Genomic DNA, 23796 nt, shown 5'->3' on the forward strand with positions numbered 1-23796 from the left:
CTACATCCTGGAAAGGAAATCTTGGTGGGGAGGAAGGGAGGGGCTCTGAGTGGCTTCAGCTGAATGATGTGCTGGTGGAGGTAAGGGGGAGCTAATGTTAGGACACAGCCATTTCCCACAGAGAGCAGACTTTCCCCATAGCTCTACCTCTGGCTCCCTTGCCCCATGCCAGCCATGCCACTGAGCCAGTCCTATGCCCTGTAGCACATCAGTTGGTCTCCTCAGCCCCCTGGATGAACATCCTCAATGACATCTGCTAGGGCCACTGTATGCAGGTTAAACTACATGAGGGCACCTGGGCAACGGGGCACGTGGGGGTAAAACCCAGCGAGAGTCCTGCTCACTAAGCTGTGAGCCCTGGCACAGGGCTGGGTCTGCCTAGAGGAAGGGACATCTTTTTCCAGTTTGCACAGAAAGCTAGGGATGGCCCTGGTGATATCTAATCCGAGCCCTCCCCTTAGCAGTCTCCGTTGCTGCTCAATTCTTTGGCAATCATCTTCCATGGCCATGACTTCCAGGATCCCAAGGGAGCTGTAAAATGCTCAAGGGAGGCTTTTGGGGCCACATTGACTGCCAGTGATCAGGAAGGAGATGGTTCATCATTTCATTCACTACACTGGGTGCCCTCTGTGGGCAGGCATGGTGCTGGGTCCTGGGAATATACATCTGGCCATAGATATGGGCCTGCCTTCAAGGCCCACAAACAGAGAAGTGCAGCACCCACGGTGAGCACCACGATGGCTGCAGGCACAGGGTGCCTGGGGCCCACAGAGCAGGTGTCCCCAACATGCTGGAGGGACGGGGACACTTCCCTAAAGGAGGTGGGCCTGAGCAGGGTCTTCCAGGATGCATAGGAGCTGGCTGAGTACTCTTCTCTGGGGTAGTGTCTATTGTGCCAGTGGAACCGTGACCGGGAATGGCTGTGCTGAGCTAAGGTCCACTTTGAGAAGGCCCAGCAGGTCTGCAAGATGTCTGCCTCTTTCACTAGGCTCCTTACACTGGGGGGAAAAAATAGGTCTATAGATTCTAAGCTTTGAAAATTCGTTATTAGCAAAAGAGTACAATGCCAATCATTCTCTTTTTCTTGGGGGTTATATTCTAGGTTTTCAAATGATTATGTTACAAATTGGTAGCCCCAGGAAGCTTTCTGGCCTCTTGCTTTGTGACCACATGCTAAGTTTCTTTTCTTTTCCCCTCTCCCAGATACTTACTGGAGCAAGATTTCCCAGGCATGAGGATTGGTCCAGAACCCACCACCGACTCCTTCATCGCCGTGATGTATGGGGAGACCGAGGGCAGCACCCCAGGGAACGCTTTAGTCGTGGACCCCAAAAAGCCATTTCGAAAGCTTAGTCGCTTTGGAAATGCTTTCCTCAATCGGTAAGGACCAGCAAACTGCAATCTTTGGTCAGGTTGTTTAAACCTGTTCTTGGAATTCTTGCCCATTACATGTAAAGGTCCAAAACCAGAAGAGCAGAGCATGTGTGTTCTGAAAGAGAGAAGTTATGAGAAAAGTTGCTATCATATTCAAATACTAGAAAATTCTCTTAGGAAGTGATCATTTATACTTACTCTGGGTGACTTCAGAGGGCAAAGCTAAGGCCCTGGTTTGGACATTATAAGGCCACACAGTATACGGAACAAATTTCTAATAATTTGAGTCTCACAGAAATAGATCAAGTTGCCTTGCGACGTAGTGAGCTCCCTGTGGCTGGCAATGTTACATGGTAGCTGGATGACCGCATCTCAGGCATCGTGTGCTGGGGCCTCCTGCACAGAGAGCTGAGCCCAAAGGACCACTGAAGTTCTCCTGACACCCAGACTTAGTCTTGGTTTTTCCAGGACTTGTCACCCCACCTCCCTGGCTGTCCCTTTTGCTTCTCAGTCCCATGCTTTGAGCTGCTTCCTCATTCATTAGAGCAAGGCAGTGGAGATAGAGTCAGAATACACAAAACGTTAATTTTGTTGCATAGTCATTATTTCACAGATGTGAAGTTGTAGGATAGCTGAGGTTCTGTCTTGATTGGAGATGTGTTTTATTTGTACTACCTTTCACCAGAGTTCCCAATGACACAGTGGGGTACAGGACAGAGGACAAGCTAGGTTGTCCTGGATGCAGCTCTGCACTTTCAGGCACCACCTGCTCTTACCTTCCCTTCCCTCTTCTTCTTTGACACTCCTAGCCTATTTTTTTAAAATTAACTAATTAATTTATTTGTTTATTTTTGGCTGCATTGGGTCTTCGTTGCTGCGCGCGGGCTTTCTCTAGTTGTGGCGAGCAGCGGCTATTCTTCGTTGCGGTGTGCGGGCTTCTCATTGTGGTGGCTTCTCTTGTTGCGGAGCATGGGCTCTAGGCGCGTGGGCTTGAGTAGTTGTGGCACGCAGCCTCAGTAGTTGTGGCTAACGGGCTCTAGAGCACAGGCTCAGTAGTTGTGGTGCACAGGCTTAGTTGCTCCGCGGCATGTGGGATCTTCCCGGACCAGGGCTCAAACCTGTGTCCCCTGCATGGGCCGGCGGATTCTTAACCACTGCACCATCAGGGAAGCCCCTAGCCTATTTTTAAAAACGCTTTTCCCTTTCTTCTTTCTTGTGTTCCCCTCAGCCCTCCCTTCCCCTCTTGTAGGAGTCTACTGCTTTAGACTGGTTGGTTGTGGGGAGTGGGCTATGGGAGTGCAGAGCCAGGGAGGGGTCCTCCAAACCCCTTTAAGGAGGCATGGAACTAGAGCTGACAGATAAGAGACTTGAACTGCACTTCTACTTTTTAGATTAAAAAAAAAAAAAGGAACAGATCCTCCCCGCTGACTGCTGTCCTCCCAGAGGCTGAGGTGCCTGATCGCACAACTCCAGGGTGCGCCATTCACAAGGACTGTGGAATGAATGACGTGCCCGGGTGCTGTGCAGTGGCTCTGATAAGAGTGGCCCAGGCGACCTCCACAGGTGCCTCTCTAGGAATCTGTACTCTCCTCTAAGAGCTTGTTTATGCTCCCAGAGCAAATCAAAGAAGGCATCCAAGGGGCACCAAGGGAACTTGGCCACGGGATAAATAGAAATGTACAGATGATGTAGATGGAGTCGCAGAGAAATTCCATCTTGTTGCTGACGGTGATTGGCAGAATACTGTCCAGATGAGTTTTTTCCACCTGCAGAGTCTCTCCTCTAGCAGAAGTATCCTCCTCAACTCCAGGGCAGCCTTGGTTGGCACCAGCGTGCCTCCTTGTAGGAGAAGTAAGGGTTGAGCCCAGGAGGGAGAACACCAGAGGGTCTCTCGGGACAAGTGGACCACAGCTGAGGGGAAGTGGGACAAGAAGCTCCCCCAGCAGGGCCTCCCAGGAGCCGTGGTCCTGGGGCAGGCAACAGCCGGGCTTCCTGTCCCAAGACTGGCCCTGGAAGGTTCCGGAGGCCCTGGAAAGTGCAGGGCACAGGATCCTCCTCCATGAAAGGCTGCCTGGAGTCCCTCGATTTCATTACCACTGTCCTTAGTCTTATTTTCTTTTTGCCTGACAAAAGCTTAAAAAAGAAATAAGCTGCCACCTTTTTCGAATTCCCATGTTATAAAGTCTGTATTCACAAGGGAAAAACTAGAGAGAGTGGCTATTGGCTTCTTTTATTTTGGCAGATGATTTACTTCCCTAACAAATTTATTTTTTCTCAAATCCCAAGCATACAGCAGATGAGAGTGGAGAAGGAGCATTCAGGAAAGACTTTGTTTTTTGTTTTTTGGGGTTTTTTTGATGTGGACCATTTTTAAAGTCTTTATTGAATTTGTTACAATACTGCTTCTGTTTTATGTTTTGGTTTTTTGGTCACAAGGCTTGTGGGATCTTAGCTCCCGGACCAGGGATTGAACCCGCGCCCCCTGCATTAGAAGGCAAAGTCTTAACCACTGGACTGCCAGGGAAGTCCCTCAGGAAAGATTTTGAATGGCAAGGTTCTTTATCTCAGAATTTAAAACTTGCTGAAAATAACCCATGCTTTATATAATCGTGTTAATTGAATTCAGAATACATAGAAAAGTAATAGCAAATATTTATATGGCATTTACTATGTGTCTAAACTTTACTTGTAAATTGGCTCTAAATTCTCACAAAAACCCTGTGACATAGGTGCTACTATTATCCCCAACGTAGAGAGGAGGAATTGATGCAGAGAGAGGTTCACTTAACTTCCACAGGGCCACTCGGCTGATAAATGGCAGTGCTGGGATTGGAACCCAGGCCATCTGGCTAGAGTCCTGCTAGTGAGTGCTGTACTGAGCTGCCCAATGGGAGGACGTTTGGACTGAGAATCACTGCCTGCTGCCCTCTATCTAACATTTAAGGCTGTCCTCAATCTAGCCTGCCAACAATGATGATGAAGATGATAATGATTATGTCCTAAATTATAGATTAATAATTTCACATACACCCTCTTTTCAGGGCTAATAAGACAGATGATACTAGGGCCATTTTACAGGTGAGAAAACTGAGAGCAAATAAGTAAAATGACTTGCCCAGGAAGATGCAGAGACAGGGCTAGAATTCAGGCTCCCTCTTCCCTTTTACCTATTGCCCTGCACCTCACGAAGCACCAGCAAAGAAGAGTTCCTATCCTTCTAGCCACCTGGTGGCCATGTATACCTGAAGCTCACATGTTAGGGATGTACCACCTGGAAATCGATAGCGTACTTAAGAGTAAACAGCCTGCTTAAGTTGTATCTACACGGCAGTGCTGCCGTTTCACCCAGCACTAACACAAGGAAGAGGGTCAGTTAGCGTGGAGTGCTCAAATGTGTGTATGTAATTATAGCATCCCTGTGGGAACAGCAGCAGGCTTAGCTCTAAAGGCAGGCAAACTTCTTTCTACATAGCATACTTTCTGGGAATTAGGTCAAAATACAATACTTAGTAGGGAGGAGAACTGGTTGTCCGCTGTGGAGAACTTCCACCCCCCACCCTACTGAGCAACCTGTCCCCCCCTACCAGTACGGGATAGGTCTCATTATTCTGCCCTTCCCGTTACAGGGTGTGGGCTTGGGCATCTGCCCCCTGGGGCGTCTTTAAAAGAGTTTAGTACTTCGCAAGATGGTACCAGCCTCAAAGCATTAAACAAACCAGTGGAGCTTAAGCCTCAATCTCTAAGGCTGGTTTCTAAGAAGGTAACCGGGAGGTTTACAGTGCACTTCTGAGGAACGAAGACAAATTCACAAAAAGACAGCTTTGAATGATAGAAACTCCACACCTGAACAATCGAAAAAGAAAAGGAGTTGAGTCTGGAACAAAGAGTTCTATGGAAAATACCTTACTGCGACATTCTGAGACTCCACCGTGCTGCTCTACTTTCTAGAGGAATCCCACAGGCAAGCCTGTCTCGGAGTTGCTCCATGGGAATGTGGTTATTGAGGTTCCAAAGTCTGTTGTCAGGAGGCAGTTCCACCTCACAGAGGGGAGGGGCAACCCAGCAGCACACTGAGGGCACACACTGAGGGCACACACTGAGGGCACACACTGAGGGCACAAGCCCTGGGGGACACCAGCGTGTTTTGGTCAGTTCAAGAAACGTCAGGAGTTGGCCTCGCACACTTCCCCCTGCAGCCTGCATTTGGATCGGACGTTAAATTTTTCCCTCAATCTACTTTTCTGAAAATGGTAATCTTTTTTTTAAAATCCAGATAGCTACAGACATCATTTTCAGTTTAGGGTCTACAATTTAGGATTAAATAGTAGACTTCCACAGAAGAAATTATTAATCTCATTTACTTCTCTGTTTCTCTTTGAAAGATAACTTTAATTGCTGGCCCTAGGGCTTGACATTTTGAAACTTCCTTTTGAGCTGAAGGAATCTAAACAGTACTTCCAATGCTCCTGTCATTTTAGCCAGGCCTGATGGTGGTGATGGTGTGATAAAAACAAACCAATGAAAACAACAACACAAAAAAACTCCACTGTCTTAAATTTGCATAATGATTTAGCAATAATAGAATATATATATGTATTTTTGGACTTATACTCTATTCGTTACCTCTGTGTTTGTAACTGAATGAGGCTTCATTCAATAGACTTTTTTTAGACTGTGAATATTACGTAGTCACTTAGTACCATTGGGATTTTTTAAAGAACTGATTTTTTTTTTTAATTATTTTTATTTTTATTTATTTATTTATTTATGGCTGTGTTGGGTCTTCGTTTCTGTGCGAGGGCTTTCCTCTAGTTGCAGCAAGCGGGGGCCACTCTTCATCGCGTTGCGTGGGCCTCTCACTATCACGGCCTCTCTTGTTGCGGAGCACAGGCTCCAGACACGCAGGCTCAGTAATTGTGGCTCACGGGCCCAGTTGCTCCGCGGCATGTGGGATCCTCCCAGACCAGGGCTCGAACCCGTGTCCCCTGCACTGGCATGCAGATTCTCAACCACTGCGCCACCAGGGAAGCCCCTAAAGAACTGATTTAATGCAAGTAAACAGCATCGGTCCACACACATGCTGGCTCCACCAGATAATTTAGCCGCAGAAATTAAGGAAAAATAGGCTCTTGCCAAGAATCACTCTTGATTCACTAGCAAAACTAATTTTTTTTTTTTAAACATGAGAGATTAACTGGTTAGGGTGGAGGGTGGTTTGTTTTGGGTTTTGTGGTGTGCTTATCCATAATAAACTCCCTGAAGCCCTTCCCGTTAATCTTTAACCTCAGGATTTGTGGTGGCTCCTGGATCATCAAGCCATTGTTCTTTGTTGGCAGCTGCCTGCACAGCCCTGGTCCTGTCATCCCAGAAAACCAGCTTTTTTCCCTGTGGTGGCTGGGAGAGGGAGGTTTGATTTAGAAAAGTCTATGTTTAGGTCGAACTGCATGGAATTGCCAATATTCAACCATCTTTTTGCTTGTAAAAGTGGTAGTTCCAACTAAGACTCAGTCTAAGGGATAACCATGGACTTTTCATAGTCTGGATGTGAAATTAAATTCCTGTTGGGCAGTAGAAGTTTAGATCAGGTCTTTGTGGTAGGACCATGTAATAACAATTGGTTATTAGAGGTTAGTTGTCAAAGTCTTTTTGCATATTGGATGCTATTCACTCTGCCAATTTAGGAAGTCGTGTAATCTCTCTGATCTTACTCTTATCAGTAAAGTGAACTGGGGCAAAAACAGCTCCATACTCTCTTCCATTGTAAGCTTAGGTTTATTTGAACCTAAAGACAACCTGGGAGTCCTCAGGCTGGTAGAATTGCTCAGAGACCTGACCAAGGCCAAGAGGTGAGTGAGAAGGAAGACGGCCAGAACCAGATCTGCTTCCCTGTCACTGCTCCGCCCTCCACCAATGGATTGAGAGCAGGTCACACAGAGGGGCCTCTTTGGTGGGGAATTCCAGGGCTATGGCATGTCACTCCTTTATTTTAGAATGTTGCCTTCTGTTGATAAAGATAAACAGCGGTGATTCAAATGCATGAAATGGCAGTAGCAGCCTAACAGTTAAGAGCCGGACTGGGGTCAGAACTGCCAGGTTTGCATCCAGCTCCATCACCTCCCAGCTATGTGACTTGGCAAGTTATGGCATGTGACCCTTCTGTGCCCTTGTTGGGGAGGAAGAGATTTTCCTCTACCCTTCTAGGTTCTTCTGGCTGGTCCAAGAGTTAAGTTGACATGAGCCAGATTACCAGGAGAAAATCAAACAAAAATTTAATTACGTGTATACATGGGAGAGATCCAGGAAAACCGAGTAACTAACTCCCCCAGACGGCTGAAGCCCTCACCTTAAATACCATCTTCAGTTAAAGACAAAAGAGGATGTTGGAGGTAGTGCTTTGGAACCTGTAAGGGGAAGAAGGCAATTGACACAGAGCTGGAAAGTAATGTTCGGTAAACAAATGTTCGCTGGGCCATGCAGAGACAATGGGACACAGAGAGGAGTTTTAACAAACGGACTTTGCGAGGTTCCCCCCATATACGCAGCTAGTTCATACTGTGTTTATCTCTGGTGACAGCTCCCTTCCTGGAACAGGTCCTCTGTCTACATTCCTTAGGCAGTGAGAGGGGAGGTCAAAGATTCTTACTGAGTCTTTCTGGGCCTTAAAAATAATCAGCCTAAATTAATCCTCATGCCAATGAGACACATTTTCGGGGTGGCCAGATTTGCTCCCCTCCACCCCAGTCTCATCCTTTGTAGAATGGAGGCACACAGCCCCACTGCTGAAGGTTGTGGCCATGATTGAGTGCGTTAATGGAAAGTGCTTAGGACAGTGCCTGGCACACAGTAAGTGGTCAGTGGATGCTTGTGCCGTTTGATTATTGCTGCAACTACTGGGTATCACTGCACTGGAGATCACATCACTATTAAGCTACTGCCTGGCTCTTTTAAAATATTGATCATTGAATTGGAATGTTAGTGTTTGGAGGTGATTTTAGGAACTGAAATCCCCTTACCTCCTTGTCTTACTGTGCCGCAGGACTTCTAGCCACCGGCCTGAGACCTTATAGCCCAGACCATTCCTTTACTCACCCCCTCTCTGCTACCCCTAAGCCTTCCTTGGTTGTGGGGTGACAGGGAGTTCGGGTCCAATGTAGGGTTTGATCCCCTCCTCCTCTCCTTTTATCAAAAATAAAATATATCAAGCCAGCCCTGGGTGAGGGACATATTTCATAAAGCTTACGTGAGGCTCCTGGGCTTAACTGGCACATGTGCGTATTTCGCGTGAAATGTAGAAGGCAACGCATGGGTACACTTTGTGCTTGTTAGTCCCTCTGAAAGAAGTAGGAAATCCATCTTGGGACAGCAAATCTGTGCTTGGAAACATTGCAGCAGTCATATCAGTGGGAAAGGCCTGACCCAAGGCTGACTGTGTTATATCCGATAAATAACCCACTTTTCACCTTCCTTTCATGGAACATCAAAGGAAGACAAGATTGCTCTAACAGCATCGCATTAGGGTTTTTTCTGATTATAGTACAACCATTTAAGAAAACACATGCGTGGTTCTAACCCCTAGAGTGTGGGCCATGCCCCCACACAGGGGTCTGAAAGCTGACTGTGCCCTGTGCTCCTTTGCCCACCTCCCCACCTCCCCCACACACATGCTGGGCAGGCTGTGCAAAGTCCAGCTCTGCACATACAACCCCTGTCACCCTCTCTCGGGGTGCCCCTGGAGAGCTCCCCTCCCCTCCCCCTCCCCTCCTCCCCCCTCCTCCTCTCCCCCTCCCCTCCTCCCCCTCCTCCCCTCCCCCTCCCCCTCACCTCCCCTCCTCCCCCTCCCCGACCCTCCTCCCCCTCCTCCCCTCCCCTCCCATCCCCCTCCTCCCCCTCCCCTCCCCTCCCCCCCTCCTCCCCCACTCCTCCCCCCTCCCCCATCCTCCTTCCCCTCCCTCTTCTTTTCTCCCCCCTCCCCCTTCCCCTCCCCCCTTTTGTCTGCAGTCATCCCTCCTGGCCTTGGGCCTGCTTCCTGTATGTTGCGTGGCGATGTCACCACATCAGACCATCTTGTTTTGTGGCTCACACATTTTGTCTCTGCTGTCACGTCAGGAGGCATGGGAGTTGTTGAAACCTTGTCTCTTTGTACGGAGGGAGTGGATGGTTTCTAAATTTTGAATCCCTCTGTTAACTTCACATTAGAATCCAGGGGTTCTGTGTTTTGGAAAAATTGGTATCAAGTGTGAGCTTGTGGTTCTGGAAAAAGGTCTGCCTCTCACAGGAATACTTTATGTGAAAAAGTTTCACATATGTGCAGTTTTCTTATCATTGCCAGATGTCTTGAGCCGTCTGATAAAAAGGATGGGACTATGATAAGAGACCGAATTACCACAGGAAATGCAGTCCACCACAGATGTGCTCAGAACTCTGTTCCTACCCCAGTTCTAGAGACTTGAATATGGCATTTTTGCTCTGTGAACTTACAGAGAATGTGTAGTGACCCCGGTGCACTTTATTCTCACAGATCTGCTGTCTGAGTGTTGGGCAGTGAGGTTTATAGAGGTGGAGGGGCAGGAGAAAATCAGAAATGAGGGGCTTCTCATAAATTAACTTGACCCCTTATTTTTAATGTTATGAGGTTTTTAACTTTACAGGTTGAGTTCTACTCACCTGACATCAGAAATTTCAGGCTGCAGTCCCCAGCCAGCCACGCATTAGCGGCATGGCCTCGCATGTCGTAACTGCTCTGTGCTTCAACTTTTCCAGCTGCAAAATGATCATAGTTATCATTCCTACATCTTCCTGGGCTGACTTGAAAATGTGGGAAACAACGTCTGAGAAACTTGTCCCAAGCACCTTCAATGAAAGTTCATTTGCAATGTCAGTAATTGCATGTTTCTCTCAGGGCTGCCCACGCATGCCCACGCCTGCCCACGCCTGCCCGGGGGCTGTGCTGTCCACGTGTGCGCTGTGAGGGCTGGGCAGGCCTCCCTCTCCTGCATTCCCAGCATATTTACTTTCTGAGTAATCCCACCTTCTCCACTGAATGGAAGAACTGAGCTTTCCCCAAGGATTTTCAAGCCTTCTGCTCACACAGATACCAAAGCTAGCCATTTACAATATAGGAGAAGGAGAGACACTCTAGTTTCTGCCTTAAAACATACACAGTGCCTAACGGAGATCCCCCCAGGTTGCCTGGGGTGGAAGTAACAAAGCATTTCCCTCTGGTCCTCTAGAGTTACACCGTGTTAAAGCTAAAAGAATCTCGCCAGCCCCTGGTCCAAGTGTCTCCATTGACACATGAGAAAACTGAGGCCCAGAATGGGGAAGCCCTTGCCCAGGGTCCCAGGCAAGTTATTGGCAAAGGATGAGCTGAACCTGAACCCAGGTCTGCTGACACACAGCCCACAATTTTCCTGCCACTTCACTCTGCTTCCAAGGCCAACACCAGGGCAGCCGACTGGAACCACAGCAGAGGGATGGGGATGAGAAGGAGGAGGTGGTATCGGGAAGGTGATGGACAAGGAAGGAGGCTGGGAGATGCTTGGCCAGGGCCCTGCCCACCCCTGCCCCTTCGTCCACTCTTAGGGCACCGAAGCACCTGGAGGATTTGGGGTGTTGCCCACAGGTGCTTGCCCCACCCTGAGCCTGGAGCCGTAGCATGTCCCTGGGGCATCAGGCAGTGAAAACAGGCCCTAGCACCTCTGCTGTCACATTTGGGAGTGAGCAGGGGCTGGACAGAGCTTGGGATACTCCAGCCTAGTGGGGCAGTGACCCTGAAGGAAGCATGGGATTCCCGGGGAGGAAAAGCCTGGGACGTTTGTCTAAGGAGCAGGATAGAGGAGGGGTGGGTGGGGCTGGTGGCCTTTGGAGTCACACCGACCTGGGTTTAAAGCTTAGCTCTGAGTGACCCTGAGCAAGTTACATAACCTCCCGGAGGTAAATGGTAATGTCTTCCTCATGAGATTAATATGAGGAACAAATGAGATGATGTTTGTAAAATACCTGTGTTCAATAAACGTTAGCTAAAATAAAATTAACAGTAAGGGATCTGGTGGTAGGGAGCAGCCGGTGCCAGGCCACCCTCCGATAGCTGCCCTGTGGACCAGCATCTAGTCTCCAGTGGAGGGGCCATCAATCTCCTCCAAGCCCCCGCTTTTCAGAAGATGTCAGTAGCCAGGAGAGGCCAAGGAGCTCCGAGGACAGAGCACTCTGCAACGTGCAGGTTCTGATCCCACCTTTGATCCCTTTCTTCCAGATTCATGTGCTCCCAGCTGCCCAATCAGGTCCTGAAGAGCATCAGCATCATCGACAGCCCCGGCATCCTGTCTGGGGAGAAGCAGCGCATCAGCCGAGGTCAGTGCCCACCCTGCCCTTCCGTGCCCCCCACTCCCCACCTGGGGCTGGCTGAGTCTTTCTCTGATGTTGGCAGAGGATTTCTGCCCCTGTTGTATTCTATCCATCCTCCAGGGCACCCCCAGCATCCCTGGGCAGCCCCAGGGTCCAGAGCTGAAGAGGTCCCAGGAAATAACCAGTAAGTCATATGGTCAAAGGTTCTGCTCTTTCAACTGTGGAACTTTCTGGAGCCTTAGCCATAACCTCTTAATTCCTTTAAACACTGTCATGTAATACTAGTACCCACCTCACATAAATCTTCAGACTTTAAGAGGGGACCACTTGCTGACCACTCACTTGGACACATGACAAAAAATAAAGAAGGCCAGCTAGTGACAGCAAGGGAGAGAGCCCTCCCAGCTGCTCTTCCTCCCTCTACCATTGCCGTGTATTCCACCCCAGTCACCTCTGCAGAAGGCTTCTATTTTTTTTTTTAATTAATTAATTAATTTATTTTTTGGCTGTGTTGGGTCTTCGTTTCTGTACGAGGGCTTTCTCTAGTTGCGGCGAGCGGGGGCCACTCTTCATCGCGGTGCGCGGGCCTCTCACTGTCGCGGCCTCTCTTGTTGCGGAGCACACGCTCCAGACGCGCAGGCTCAGTAGTAGTGGCTCATGGGCCTAGTTGCTCCGCGGCATGTGGGATCTTCCCAGACCAGGGCTCGAACCCTTGTCCCCTGCATTGGCAGGCAGATTCTCAACCACTGCGCCACCAGGGAAGCCCAGCAGCCTTCTATTGAGTGAGCCTTTATTGCTATCTGCTTGGTGCCAGACGCTGTACTGCACACTGGGGATGCAGAAAGAACAGGTGCAGTTTCTGCCCTGGAGGAGCTTGTGTTCTAACAAGGAAGATGGACATTAGTTTCGTTATCACAGAAATAAATAGAGAACAAGAGCTGGGATACTCACTCTTCGATGGGGACTGTCTATCAGAGTGTAAGGAGGATATCTGGCCTTGGCATGTTGGGAAGGGCTCTCCAGAGGAAGAGACATTGGAGCCGGAATCTGGAGGATGAATAGGAATTACCTAAGGGAAGCTCTGGGGTGGGAAAGGAGAGACAATAAGGCGCTCAGAGGAGATTTGTGGAGAACGGAAAACGCTTGTGAAGAACAGTGACGTCTGGGCTTCTTCAGCCTTCACAACACAAGGCTGAGGCAGTACTGTTTCCAGACCCGTGCACTGTGGTTAAACAGACGGGCCTGCGGTCTCCCCCCACCCTCCCGGTAAAGGGGCTATCGGAAGCAGACCAGAGGACTGTTTACTTACAGAGAGGAAATTCCTGACAGGGAGGGCACTAGGATGGATTCCTGTGGTCCCAGAGGCAGGTCAAGTTCCCTCGCCCTGGCCCTTGAAACAGAGGACAGTTCCTGGAGGCTTTGCTGGGAGGGAGAGGCTGGAGTGGATGCGTTGCTGCTGTTACTTCTCACTGGTAACTCTTTACAGCCCGTGAACAGGAGCAGTGGGGTTATGGCCAGCCAGTGAACTGCCCCACTCCCGAAGCTGAAGAACGTTACACAGGCCCTGGGACACACCTGGGAGCTAGAAAGCGAGGGTCCCGTGACAGGGTTAAAGAAAGGGCTCCCCATGTCTATAAGCCCTCTCTTCTCATGCCGTTTGAGAAATGCTGATTTTGCAGCCTCCGACTGCCTTGCTGTGCCTTCACCCGTTCTTTCAGGGACTTAGTGGGCCTCCCTGAGGCCTCCAAGAACATTGCACTTGTAGAAAAAGCCGCAAATAACAGTTGTTAATGGTTTTCTCCAGCTCCTTAGTGACTTTTTCTTCTGCATATACAAACATACCTTTTTTAACAGAAATGTGATTGCCATGCACATTTGCTACAACTTGATTTTTTGCCATAACAGCTATCGCGGATCATTCTATGCCAGTATATTTAAATTACTTTATTCCTTTTGACAGCTGCTTAGGTTCTATCAAAGGGACATACGTCATTTATTTAACTGATTTGTGGATGTCGTGTGGTTAATAATTTTTCCCTCTTGCAGACAGCACTCCAGAGAGACATCTTTTTTGTATCTTTACACCTCGGTGCCAATAGATTTTTTTTAAAAACCAATTTAGGACCATTAATTTGGCCCCATTAAACATTGCTCTGCAAATACAATGTCTTGTTTTAAAAGGAAAGTAAAGCAAACCCACGTCCCACAGCTTTTTCAAGCTGCCTATGTTTCCACTGCTTCTGCGTGTCTGACGGAAGTATGCCAGAGATATATGTGGTCCTGGAAATTTTCTTTTTGCCTCTACATTTTAGGACCTCTGGATTTTAGCTTCAGCCTTATCCATTCCTTTTCATTGGCAGGACTTTGACCAATGCTAATCATCCATGTTCTTCAGGGTTTCTCCTGGGCTTAGTGATTCTAAGTGTCTTTCAACCTATAGCTCCTAAAGAGTAGTTAGCGTGGTGTAATGCTTTCAGGATGCTTTGAAGACAGTTCTTTTTAGCACTTTATAATAACTGACTCATATCCTGACTTACTGTGGCTTGTCCTTCTTCACATCCTATGCCCAGAAATAGCACGTGTGGTTCCAACCAGTCAGCTGGTCCCTGCCACCCTGACAGACAGCAGCTGATGGGGAAGGACCCAGAGCGGCAAACCGGGCACTGTGGCCAGGGTCCCCAGGCTTAGGTGCCATACCGTGTTCGGGCACCGTGGCTGGTTGGAGTCACTTAGCTGACAGTTTCAACCCCAAAGAATGTGTACTGTTTTAAAGCTGCTTCAGCTTAAACTATTGCAAACAGCGCTGCCTTCTCACACACGCTCCTGTCTGCTTCCATCCCTCCAGCTCCTAAATCACAGCACCACCTTCGCCGGTCATCTGTGTCAACACTGGATGAGGCACGGGGACAAACTGCGACCCCACAGAACATTTGAAACATCCGCCATTGACCTTATTGGTGGGGCTTTGCCTCCCTGATGGGTGTTTCGTCTGTGAGAGAGGAAGGGGGCAGCTGCTGTCCCTCCTCCTCGTCCCTTAGTGCAGTTGATGGATTAACCCTCAGCAGGCAGAGTCTCATCGAGCAGGTCCCTCTTACACGTGTAGTGTCTCCTTCAAGTGTGTATTCACAGTAGCAGTATGAGATCAGCCGCCAGGTATTGAGCCCTTGCTGGGTGTCTACAGTGTGCTCTTCATTTGGGACTTGCTGAGTTAAACCTGCACACGGTCCTGCACAGACAGGAGCCCAGCCCTGACTGGGGAACCCGTCGCCCTCGCTCCTCTGGGAAAGCGGAGCCTAACAGCGACTGTAAGAATTCTTTCCCCAGCTGCTGGGCAGATGGGCAACCAGGCTTGACATCCGGGGAGCGGACAGAGTAAAAGCTGTTAACGAGGTGCCGCGTTTGGAGAACAAGCTGAGGGGATGTGGGCTGCAGGCTGACGCTGCTGTGTGGACCCAGTCCACCCTCTAGCCTTCAGGGTTGTGCAGCCCTGGCTGAGCACACACTGAGCAGACAGTGCAGCCGCAGGAGGAGGTGATGAGCATGGGGTGACTGCAGAGCACCCCCAAGAAGACCTGCTGACTGCATCACACTCAGAGTTCTCCCCATCCGCACGGGATGAGGCAGATGGCAGGTGGGGCAGTGGAGCGTCGTGCTACTTTGCTGGTGGTCGAACAGGGAAGGAGGGACCTAAGCTGGGGAGCTGGCCTCGTCATCACTGGCAGCCCTTGGGCACCCCCAGGGAACTGCCCAGGTACCCCGAGCTCTGGGAACCAGATGGCCTAGTGAGGGTATATCTCCAGGAAGGAGTCCTGAACCCGGCTTCAGTCACGTGCCTCCCCTTACCCGTGGCTCCCTTCTTCCTTGTTCATTCTTCTCTCTCGTGACGTCATAAGCCTGCTTCCTTTTTACTCTGTGCTGAGTAGAGGGGGCAAGTGTGATCACACAGAGGACATTGCTCTTCTCTTGGCCAAAGTCATAGGTGACCAGAAGAAAGAGTTGACATTTCTACATGACGATTCGTATTTTGGGGTGTTCAGTTTGAGGCAAAACATGGCAAACCCACTCTTACGTGAGAAGTGACCTTTATCAATTAGAATGTGTCTTAGCATAGCTTCTCATCAGCAGAAGGACCCTAGAAGTCAGGTCCCTGCTCTGTGCTCCAGAGTGAAACAAGAATGCATAGTCAGCATTGGAGGGGAGTAAACGTTGTCTAAATCTCTTCTTTGGATACATAAAACCCACTAGAGTAATTGATTTTGAAGCAATTTTTAGTATACTACTCCATATGGAAACCCATTACCCTTCTGATGTTCCTTAGTTTAATTATAGTTAACAGAAAATCTTTAGGAACAAAAGGGTGAGCTTAGATACTAACTTTTAGTTTTCTTGCCTGACATAGAGAATTCCCATCAAGCAGGAATTAAAATATTCTGATATATTTTTAATAATAACTTTATTCTACTGAAGTAAGAACTACCTAAAATTCCTACAAACTTTTCTTGATGCTTTTCTTGTAGCCAATAAAGAAATGTTTGAGTTCTTAAGATTTTCTAAGTTATTTTCTTGAAGTGGGTGGGTGAAATCTGACCAGGTTCAGTCTTGAGAACATCCTTTGCCCTGATGATGGCATCCAGAGTTTTGACTCTATGTGATAAGAAAAGAGCACATTTATCCACACATCCTTATTTTCATTCCCAATCTCTTATTATTCCGGCTCCTGAACTGTTTGCTTCCTAAAATACTGTTTATGTCGTGCTGAACCTAAACATCATCTAGGATTTATTTCTGGACTTGGCATGAACACAAGTGTGTTCCCAATTGCGTGGTACAAACCTCTGGGTTCTGGCTGCAATTATAACGTCCCTGTCTGACAAAGAGAAGTCTGTGAAAAATTCTAATGTGGCAGCTGGTGTACTTGTCCATCTACTTAGCACATAAGCATTTGGAAGGTGCTATTTTAGCAGCAAGTAATTATTCCTGTGGTTTCCTGAGAGCATGAGGTTTTGTGTAGCCTTCAATAGACTTGACATTGATAACAAAAATAGTACAATTTTTCCCTTTAAAAAATTTATATAACTCTAGAACAAAAAAACTCTTCATCTGAATTTTCTAACGGATCTACCAGCAGGTCGGACCTAGGACCTAGGACCAGCAGCTTGTCAAATGAAAGTCTAAGGATCCTAAGTCCTAGGTCAGACCTAGGACCTAGGACCTAGGACCTAGGACCAAGGACCAGCAGCTTGTCAAATGAAAGTCTAAGGATCCTAAGTCCTAGGTCAGACCTAGGACCTAGGACCAAGGACCAGCAGCTTGTCAAATGAAAGTCTAAGGGCGCCTTCTTCTGATGTTTAAGCCCTTGTCTCTATAAGCCTTTCTCATTATAAATCAGTGAATAGAACTGAGAAGACAGTGAAAAATAGAAGGGCAGAAAATGTCCTGCTAGTAAAAGCAATCAATGATGATAATGCATGAAACAGAAGAGATCTAACTGTGCTTCAAATAACGTAACAGGCCATAACATTAGCTTCAAAATCATTGATTAATGTCTTAACATTTACATGTAGACATCCTTATGTCCTCCTGATTTTGGCAGCATTAAGGAAAGCACTCAAGAATAAAAAAGGCATCTGAGTACTGACAGGTACACGTGAGCAGGTCATTTCAAGGATATGCCAACACAGTGGAGGTGCCCAAACATAACATCACAAAAGAATTGACAGAACAGGAAACAGGGAATGGAAATCCAACTGGTAATCATTAAAGATGCTAAAAAAAATAGCGATGACGAAAACTGTAATCAGGGAAGTCCAAACACACCTCCTTGACACATTTTTTGAGCTTGAAAGACAAAAGACCGATTTTGAAGGCTGCGCAAGACAGGAGAGAGAACATTTAGAAATGTCCAGATAAGAATGACTTCCCCTCTTGTGCTTTGGGAACAGGGAGGACTAGAGCGGAAAACACACACATACACGGAGGAATGAGTCTTCTTCCCTAGAAGAGCAAGAAGGCTTGGAGCGAGATATTAGCCAGGTTCAACAGCAGCAGAGGCTCTTCTGAGAAGCACCTGGAGAGCTGAGAGCTGGAGGCTGAAGAGGCCAGCGGCTCCCAGGGCCAGGCGGTTACGGCAGGTGCTTCCTGTGCTTCAGGTGGACCACACAGCCCAAGGCTGGACTTCACAGAGAGTTTCTGAGGGGGGCCTGCCATGCCTGCCGAGTACCCCAGGAGAAGAAGTTCAGACCTTACTTGGGTAGTATTATAAATAAGAGTAGAAATAATCATTAAATAAAGGGAGAGTCGAGGCAGCACTATCCCCTCCTTCATTCTGTTCACCACCACCCAATACAGACACGGCTCAGGACCATCCCAGCATCTCAGACTGCGGTCACCTGAGCTCACTGGACGTGTGACCCTCATTACAGGTGCTACTCCTGTCCCTGCCTTCCCATCCTGTGGTTGGTACAGGGTTGTTGTTGGTTTTTTTTTCAGTTTTATTGAGATAGAATTGACATATGGCACTGTATAAGCTTAAGGGGTACCACATAAGGATCTGACTTATATACATCATGAAATGGTTACACAATAGGTTTAATGAACATCCATCATCTTACACCGATACAACATTAAAGAAATAGAAAAAATTCTTTTCCTTGTGATGAGAACTCAACTTTCATTTATAACATACAGCAGTGTTAATTATCTCTATCATGTTGTACATTATATCACTAGTAGTTATTTGTCTTATAACTGGAATTTTTTACCTTTTGACTACCTTCATCTAATTCTCCCTCCTCCCACCCTGGTACAGGGTTTCTTAATTTTTTGTCTTGTTTCTGGGGTTTTGGGTTTACGACTGTTGAGGCTCTCTTAGCTCCTCTCCCTGTCCACTGCAGCTCCTTCCAGCTCTAAGGCATCCCCAAGCTTCATCAACATGCCCTTATACCTTCGCGCTTGGATCCAGAAGTTGAGCGGACAAGACCCAAGGTGGAGCCTTGAGGTACTCCAATAGAGACTGCCCTCCACGTTGACAGCAGTTCATTAATGAACAAGTTCAGTTGAGATGCAGTGAGCTCCTGTGTGCCAGGTACTAAGCTAGGAGCTGGGAGCATAAAGATGAACAAGGTACCGCCCCTGCCTTGGAGTTGCTCCAGCCTAGTGTGGTCATCCAGCCAGTCACTGATGCACCAGATTGTTCTGAAAGAAAGCCGTCACCTACATAGAGAATTATTATTCATTCAACAAACACTAGGCAAAAAAGATGGACATGGTCACTGCCCTTATGGAATTTACATTCTGATGGGAGAGTCAGACAAGAAAAGCAGGTAAACAAATGAATAAAATCATTGTAAATAGTGGTGAGTGCCAGGAAGGAAACAGATAAGGCATTGAGCTCAATGAGAAGGGGTGACGTGGGAGAGCCACAGTCTCGGAAGGTGACAGAGGCCTGTGGCTGAAAGTTCAGAAGGCGGCGGCCTTGCAGAGGGGGGCAGGTCAAGGTTTTGCAGGTTTTGGCTGACCATGTTGTCTATTCAGATATTTTCCACCTGATATATAAAGGATATATAAAAGAATAGACTTTCAAGTATCAGATATTCACCCATGGATTTCAGTTCCTGCATATTCCTGGTTTTTTCTGAGGCCTTTTTTCAGAACCTACACTATTCAGTCTGTAAACCCAGAGTCAAACATGTTGCTTTCCTAGGTCCAGTCAAGGGACTGAAGTCCCTGTGGGCTGTCCTATGTCATATAGCGGGAAGCACGTGGGCAGGAGAATTGGACTTCCTGGGTTCCAGTTTAGCTCAGCCATCTACTTAGCCATGCAGCCTTGGGAAAGTTGTGAATCTCTATGGGAAATGAGGGTAATAATAGTACCTACCACATAATGCTGTTGTAACTGAGTTAATACCTAGAAAGCAGAAAATAATACCCAGCCTAGCACATAGTAAGTGCTCAATAAATGTTAGCTGTTATTACTCTCACCATCTCAATGTGGTGGTGGTGGTGTAGGCCGGAGTTTTCAAAGGCTGAATTTAATATTGGTTGGTACTGGTTTCTTGCCTCTTAAAGTCTTCTGTCTCAGAGTAGGGGATATTTTTGTCGGGTTATTTGAAATGTGGAATTTGTTGCTCAGGGACTGAATATGCTGTGTTTGGCTAAGCATTTTTACCTTTTTTCCCCGTACCTTGGTCATTTTATTGATAATTAGCTTTTAAATTTTGAAATCACATGTCTCTCTGGAAGTGGAAAAGGGACAACACTAATTGATCATCCGGTTTAAAAAGTATTTGGTGGAAAAAGAATTTTAAAATAATGGACAGATATTGTGTGTGTGATCTTTTTGGCACTCCTTTATTTTAGAAGTGATGGTCTAAAAAGCAATGGGTAGTAGTAGGGGCATGCTAGAGACTATTCATTCAACACACATTTATATTGATTGCCTGCTGGGTGCCAAGCACTGTCCTGGATTCAAAAGGAATGAGGCACAGCCCCTGGCCCTGGTGCGCACACTTGGCTGGGGTGGTTGGACCTGCAAACAAGCCACTCTGACCCTGTGCATTACAGGAGTTCTGAACAAGAAGTGGGGTATGGGAAGTAGGCTGTCAGCAAAGCTGCTAAGGGAAGGGACTCTTCTTCCCCTTTTTAAAAAAAATCTGCATTTTCTCTCTCTCTCTCTGAACAATTCAGTGGGGTTTTTGGTTTTTTGGTATATTTACAGAGTTGTGCAACCAGCACCACAATGAATTTTAGAAAATTTTCATCACCCCAAAAAGAAACATTGTCCTCATTAGCAACCGCTACCCATTCTCCTCCCCTCAGACCCTGGCAACCACTAATCTACCTTCTGTCTCTGGATTTACCTACTCTGGACATTTCATATAAATGGAATCATACAGCATATGGCCCTTGTGTCTGGCTCCTTTCACTTAGCATAATGTTTTCAAGGTTCATCTGAGTCAAACAGTGCTTCATTCCTTTTTATGGTTGAATAAAAATTCCATTGTACAGCTGTACCACGTTTTATTCATTCATAAGTTGGTGAACATTCGGGTTGTTTGCACTTTTTTGGCTATTTTGAATAATGCTGCTATGATCATTCATGTATGAGTTTTTGTGAAAATGTGCATTCTTGGGACTTCCCTGACGGTCCAGTGGTTAAGACTCTGCACTTCTACTGCAGGGGGCATGGGTGGGTTTGATCCCTGGTCAGGGAACTAAGATCCCACATGGCACAGGGCACAGGCAAAAAAAAAAAGAGAGTGAGAAAACGTATGTTCTTGATTCTCTTGGGTATAAATCTAGGAGCACAATTGCTGAATCATATGGTAACTCAGTATTTAGTGTTTTGAGAAACTGCCAGACTGTTTTCCAAAGTGACTGCATCATTTTATATTTTCATACACCAGTAGTGTATGAGGGTTCCAGTTTCTCCACATTCTTATCAACACTATCATTTTGCTTAGAGCCATCCTTATAGGTATGAAGGGGTATTTCACTGTGGTTTCAATTTGCATTTCTCTAATGGTTAATGATGTTGAGCATCTTTTCATGTGCTTTGTGGCCACTTCTATATTTTCTTTGAAGAAATGTATATATAGAGGCTTTGCCCGTTTTTGATTGGCTTATTTGTCTTTTAATTGTTGAGTTTTAACATTCTTTTTTTTTAATTAATTAATTTATTTTCATTTTTGACTACGTTGGGTCTTCGTTGCTGTGTGCCGGCTTTCTCTAGTTGTGGCAAGCAGGGGCTACTGTTCGTTGCGGTGTGCGGGCTTCCTATTGCGGTAGCTTCTCCTGTTGCGGAGCACGGGCTCTAGGCATGTGGGCTTCAGTAGCTGTGGCATGCGGGCTCAGTAGTTGTGGCTCGCGGGCTCTAGAGCACAGGCTCCGTTGTAGCACACGGGCTTAGTTGCTCTACGGCATGTGGGATCTTCCCGGACCAGGGCTAGAACCCGTGTCCCCTGCGTTGGCAGGCGGATTCTTAACCACTGCGCCACCCGGGAAGCCCGAGTTTTAACATTCTTTATATGTTCTATGTACTAGTCAAATATATGACTTGCAAATATTTTGTCTCATTTTCTGGGTTGTCTTTTCACTTTCTTTATGGTCTAGCTTGAAGCATTAAAAGTTCTTAATTTTAATGAAGTCTAATTTATCTGCTTAAATTTTTGCCACTTGTGCTTTTGTCCTAACCCAAGCTCATGAAAATTTACTCCTATATTTTTCTAAGAGGTTTATAGTTTTAGCACTTACATTTAGGTCATTGATCCATTTTAAGTTAATTTTTGTATATGGTGTGACTTTAGGGCCCACCTTCATTCTTTCACATGTGTGTATCTAGTTGTCCTGGCACCATTTGTTGAAAAGACAGTACTTTCCCCATTGTATTGTCTTGGCACCCTTATTGAAAATCAGTTGGCTATAAATGTGGAGGTTTATTTCTGGACTCTCAATTCTATTTCATTGATCTGTATGTCTGACCTTATTATGCAGCTCTTCTTGATCAGTGACTCCAGGTAAATGCGTGAGTTCATCAACCTGCAAGGTCAGGGCCGTATAGGATGAGGTGAGGATAAAGTGAGTTGATGTGACATCTTGTCACAGTACCTGTCTGGTGCACAGTCAAGGGAAAGATAACCTGGCTGCCCTAACTATTGTTATTCTCCTCGAGACAATGGAAAGAGGTTGCAAGAACGGGAAGATGTGTGAGCTCAGAGCCCTTTGGAGGAATGTGAGTCATGCCTGTGGCTGGAGTGTGTGCATGTGGCGGGTGGACGCACACGTCAGGAGACTGGATTTATCCTGGAGGCTGCGTGGAATACTGAGGAGTATGAGGTAGAGGATGACATGGTAGAGAATTCTGTAGGAATTCTGTAGGGTAGAACTTATGTCCATAGGCTCGGATCATGAAGCCATTTTTATATTTAGAGCTTGAGCTCAATGACTTGTCTCTGAGCTTTGTTTGAATTTGGCAACAACAGAAAAGGGTGCATCCCCAGCGCCTGGGGCTGACTGCTGATGAATTTGTTGGCAGACCCTGTTTTCTGGCCAGAGCTAAGGCCAGTCTGAGGTTGGGTTGTGAGGTCCTGGACATCACTCGCTTCTTGGGCCTCCAACAGGAAATCCTGGTTTCTTTTTGTTTCGGGGAAGTTTGCTGACAAACACATTCAGGCTCCTTTTCCGCCGGTGCCACAGGAAATTCCACACCATGAGTGTGTCTGCTTCTGCCCCTCCTGTGAGCGCGTCATGACCGTGACTCAGAATGGCATTTGCCAAGCCCTGGAAGATGTTTTTAGTTGTTAATACCTTAAATGCATACTCGATCGTGAGAAATGACTGCTTCTACCCAAACTTTAAACCTACCTGGACTTTTAAATGAAAAACGATTTTTTTTTTTTTTTAATTGGAGAAAGAGTCCTTCTCTTACTTCCCATAGAGAGCAGCTTATGATCATAAAACATTTCATAGACATTGGGATACAGAGATTAATCAGAGAAAAGTTTTGCTCCTTACTCTTTTTAGTACTAATAATATAGCTGACACTTACACGGTGCATTGTTAAGTGTTTTCCATATATTATTAACTCATTTGCTCCTTACAAAAGCTGTGTGAGGTAGGAACTGCTCTCCCATTCTATAGGAGAGAAGACTGAGACACAAATAAGTTAAGTCCACAGTCCTATAGCTAGCGTGGTAGCCAGTCTCCAAAGATGCCTCTTGCTTCCACCACTGCCAACCATGAACCATGCCTTCCAGTATTCATGCCCTTGAATCTGGGATGGCCTCTGGCTCACTTTTTGATCAGTAGAATTCAGCAGAAGTGATGCTATATAACTTCCCACGTCTAAGTCATAAGAAGCCCTGAAGGTTCCACCTGGAGCTTTTGGCATGTTTATTCTTGGGAAGCCAACCACTATTTTAAAAGTCCAGCTGCCCTGAGACCACCATACTGTGAGGGAAGCCCAAGCTAGTCACATGGGGCAACCGAGAGGCTCAGGCAGCCTCCGACTGGCCCAGCTGAGATAGGAGCAAAGCTATGGAGGACCAGCTCAGTTGAGCCTTAAGATGATTCCAGCCCCAA

The 23796-nt window shown here is 46.9% G+C and overlaps 1 protein-coding gene across 2 annotated transcripts in view; it reads left to right on the forward strand.

The window, feature by feature from the left end:
• Positions 1 to 23796, forward strand: part of EHD4 (EH domain containing 4) — a 93064-nt gene that overhangs the window by 31778 nt on the left and 37490 nt on the right. For both annotated transcript variants that reach the window (XM_059913530.1, XM_059913531.1), the window contains 2 exons: positions 1204 to 1380; positions 11627 to 11724. In XM_059913530.1, coding sequence (XP_059769513.1) covers positions 1204 to 1380; positions 11627 to 11724 — 275 coding nt within the window. The remainder of the gene's footprint in view (positions 1 to 1203; positions 1381 to 11626; positions 11725 to 23796) is intronic.

Source organism: Balaenoptera ricei, chromosome 2, assembly GCF_028023285.1.
Source record: "Balaenoptera ricei isolate mBalRic1 chromosome 2, mBalRic1.hap2, whole genome shotgun sequence".
NCBI lineage: Eukaryota > Metazoa > Chordata > Mammalia > Artiodactyla > Balaenopteridae > Balaenoptera > Balaenoptera ricei.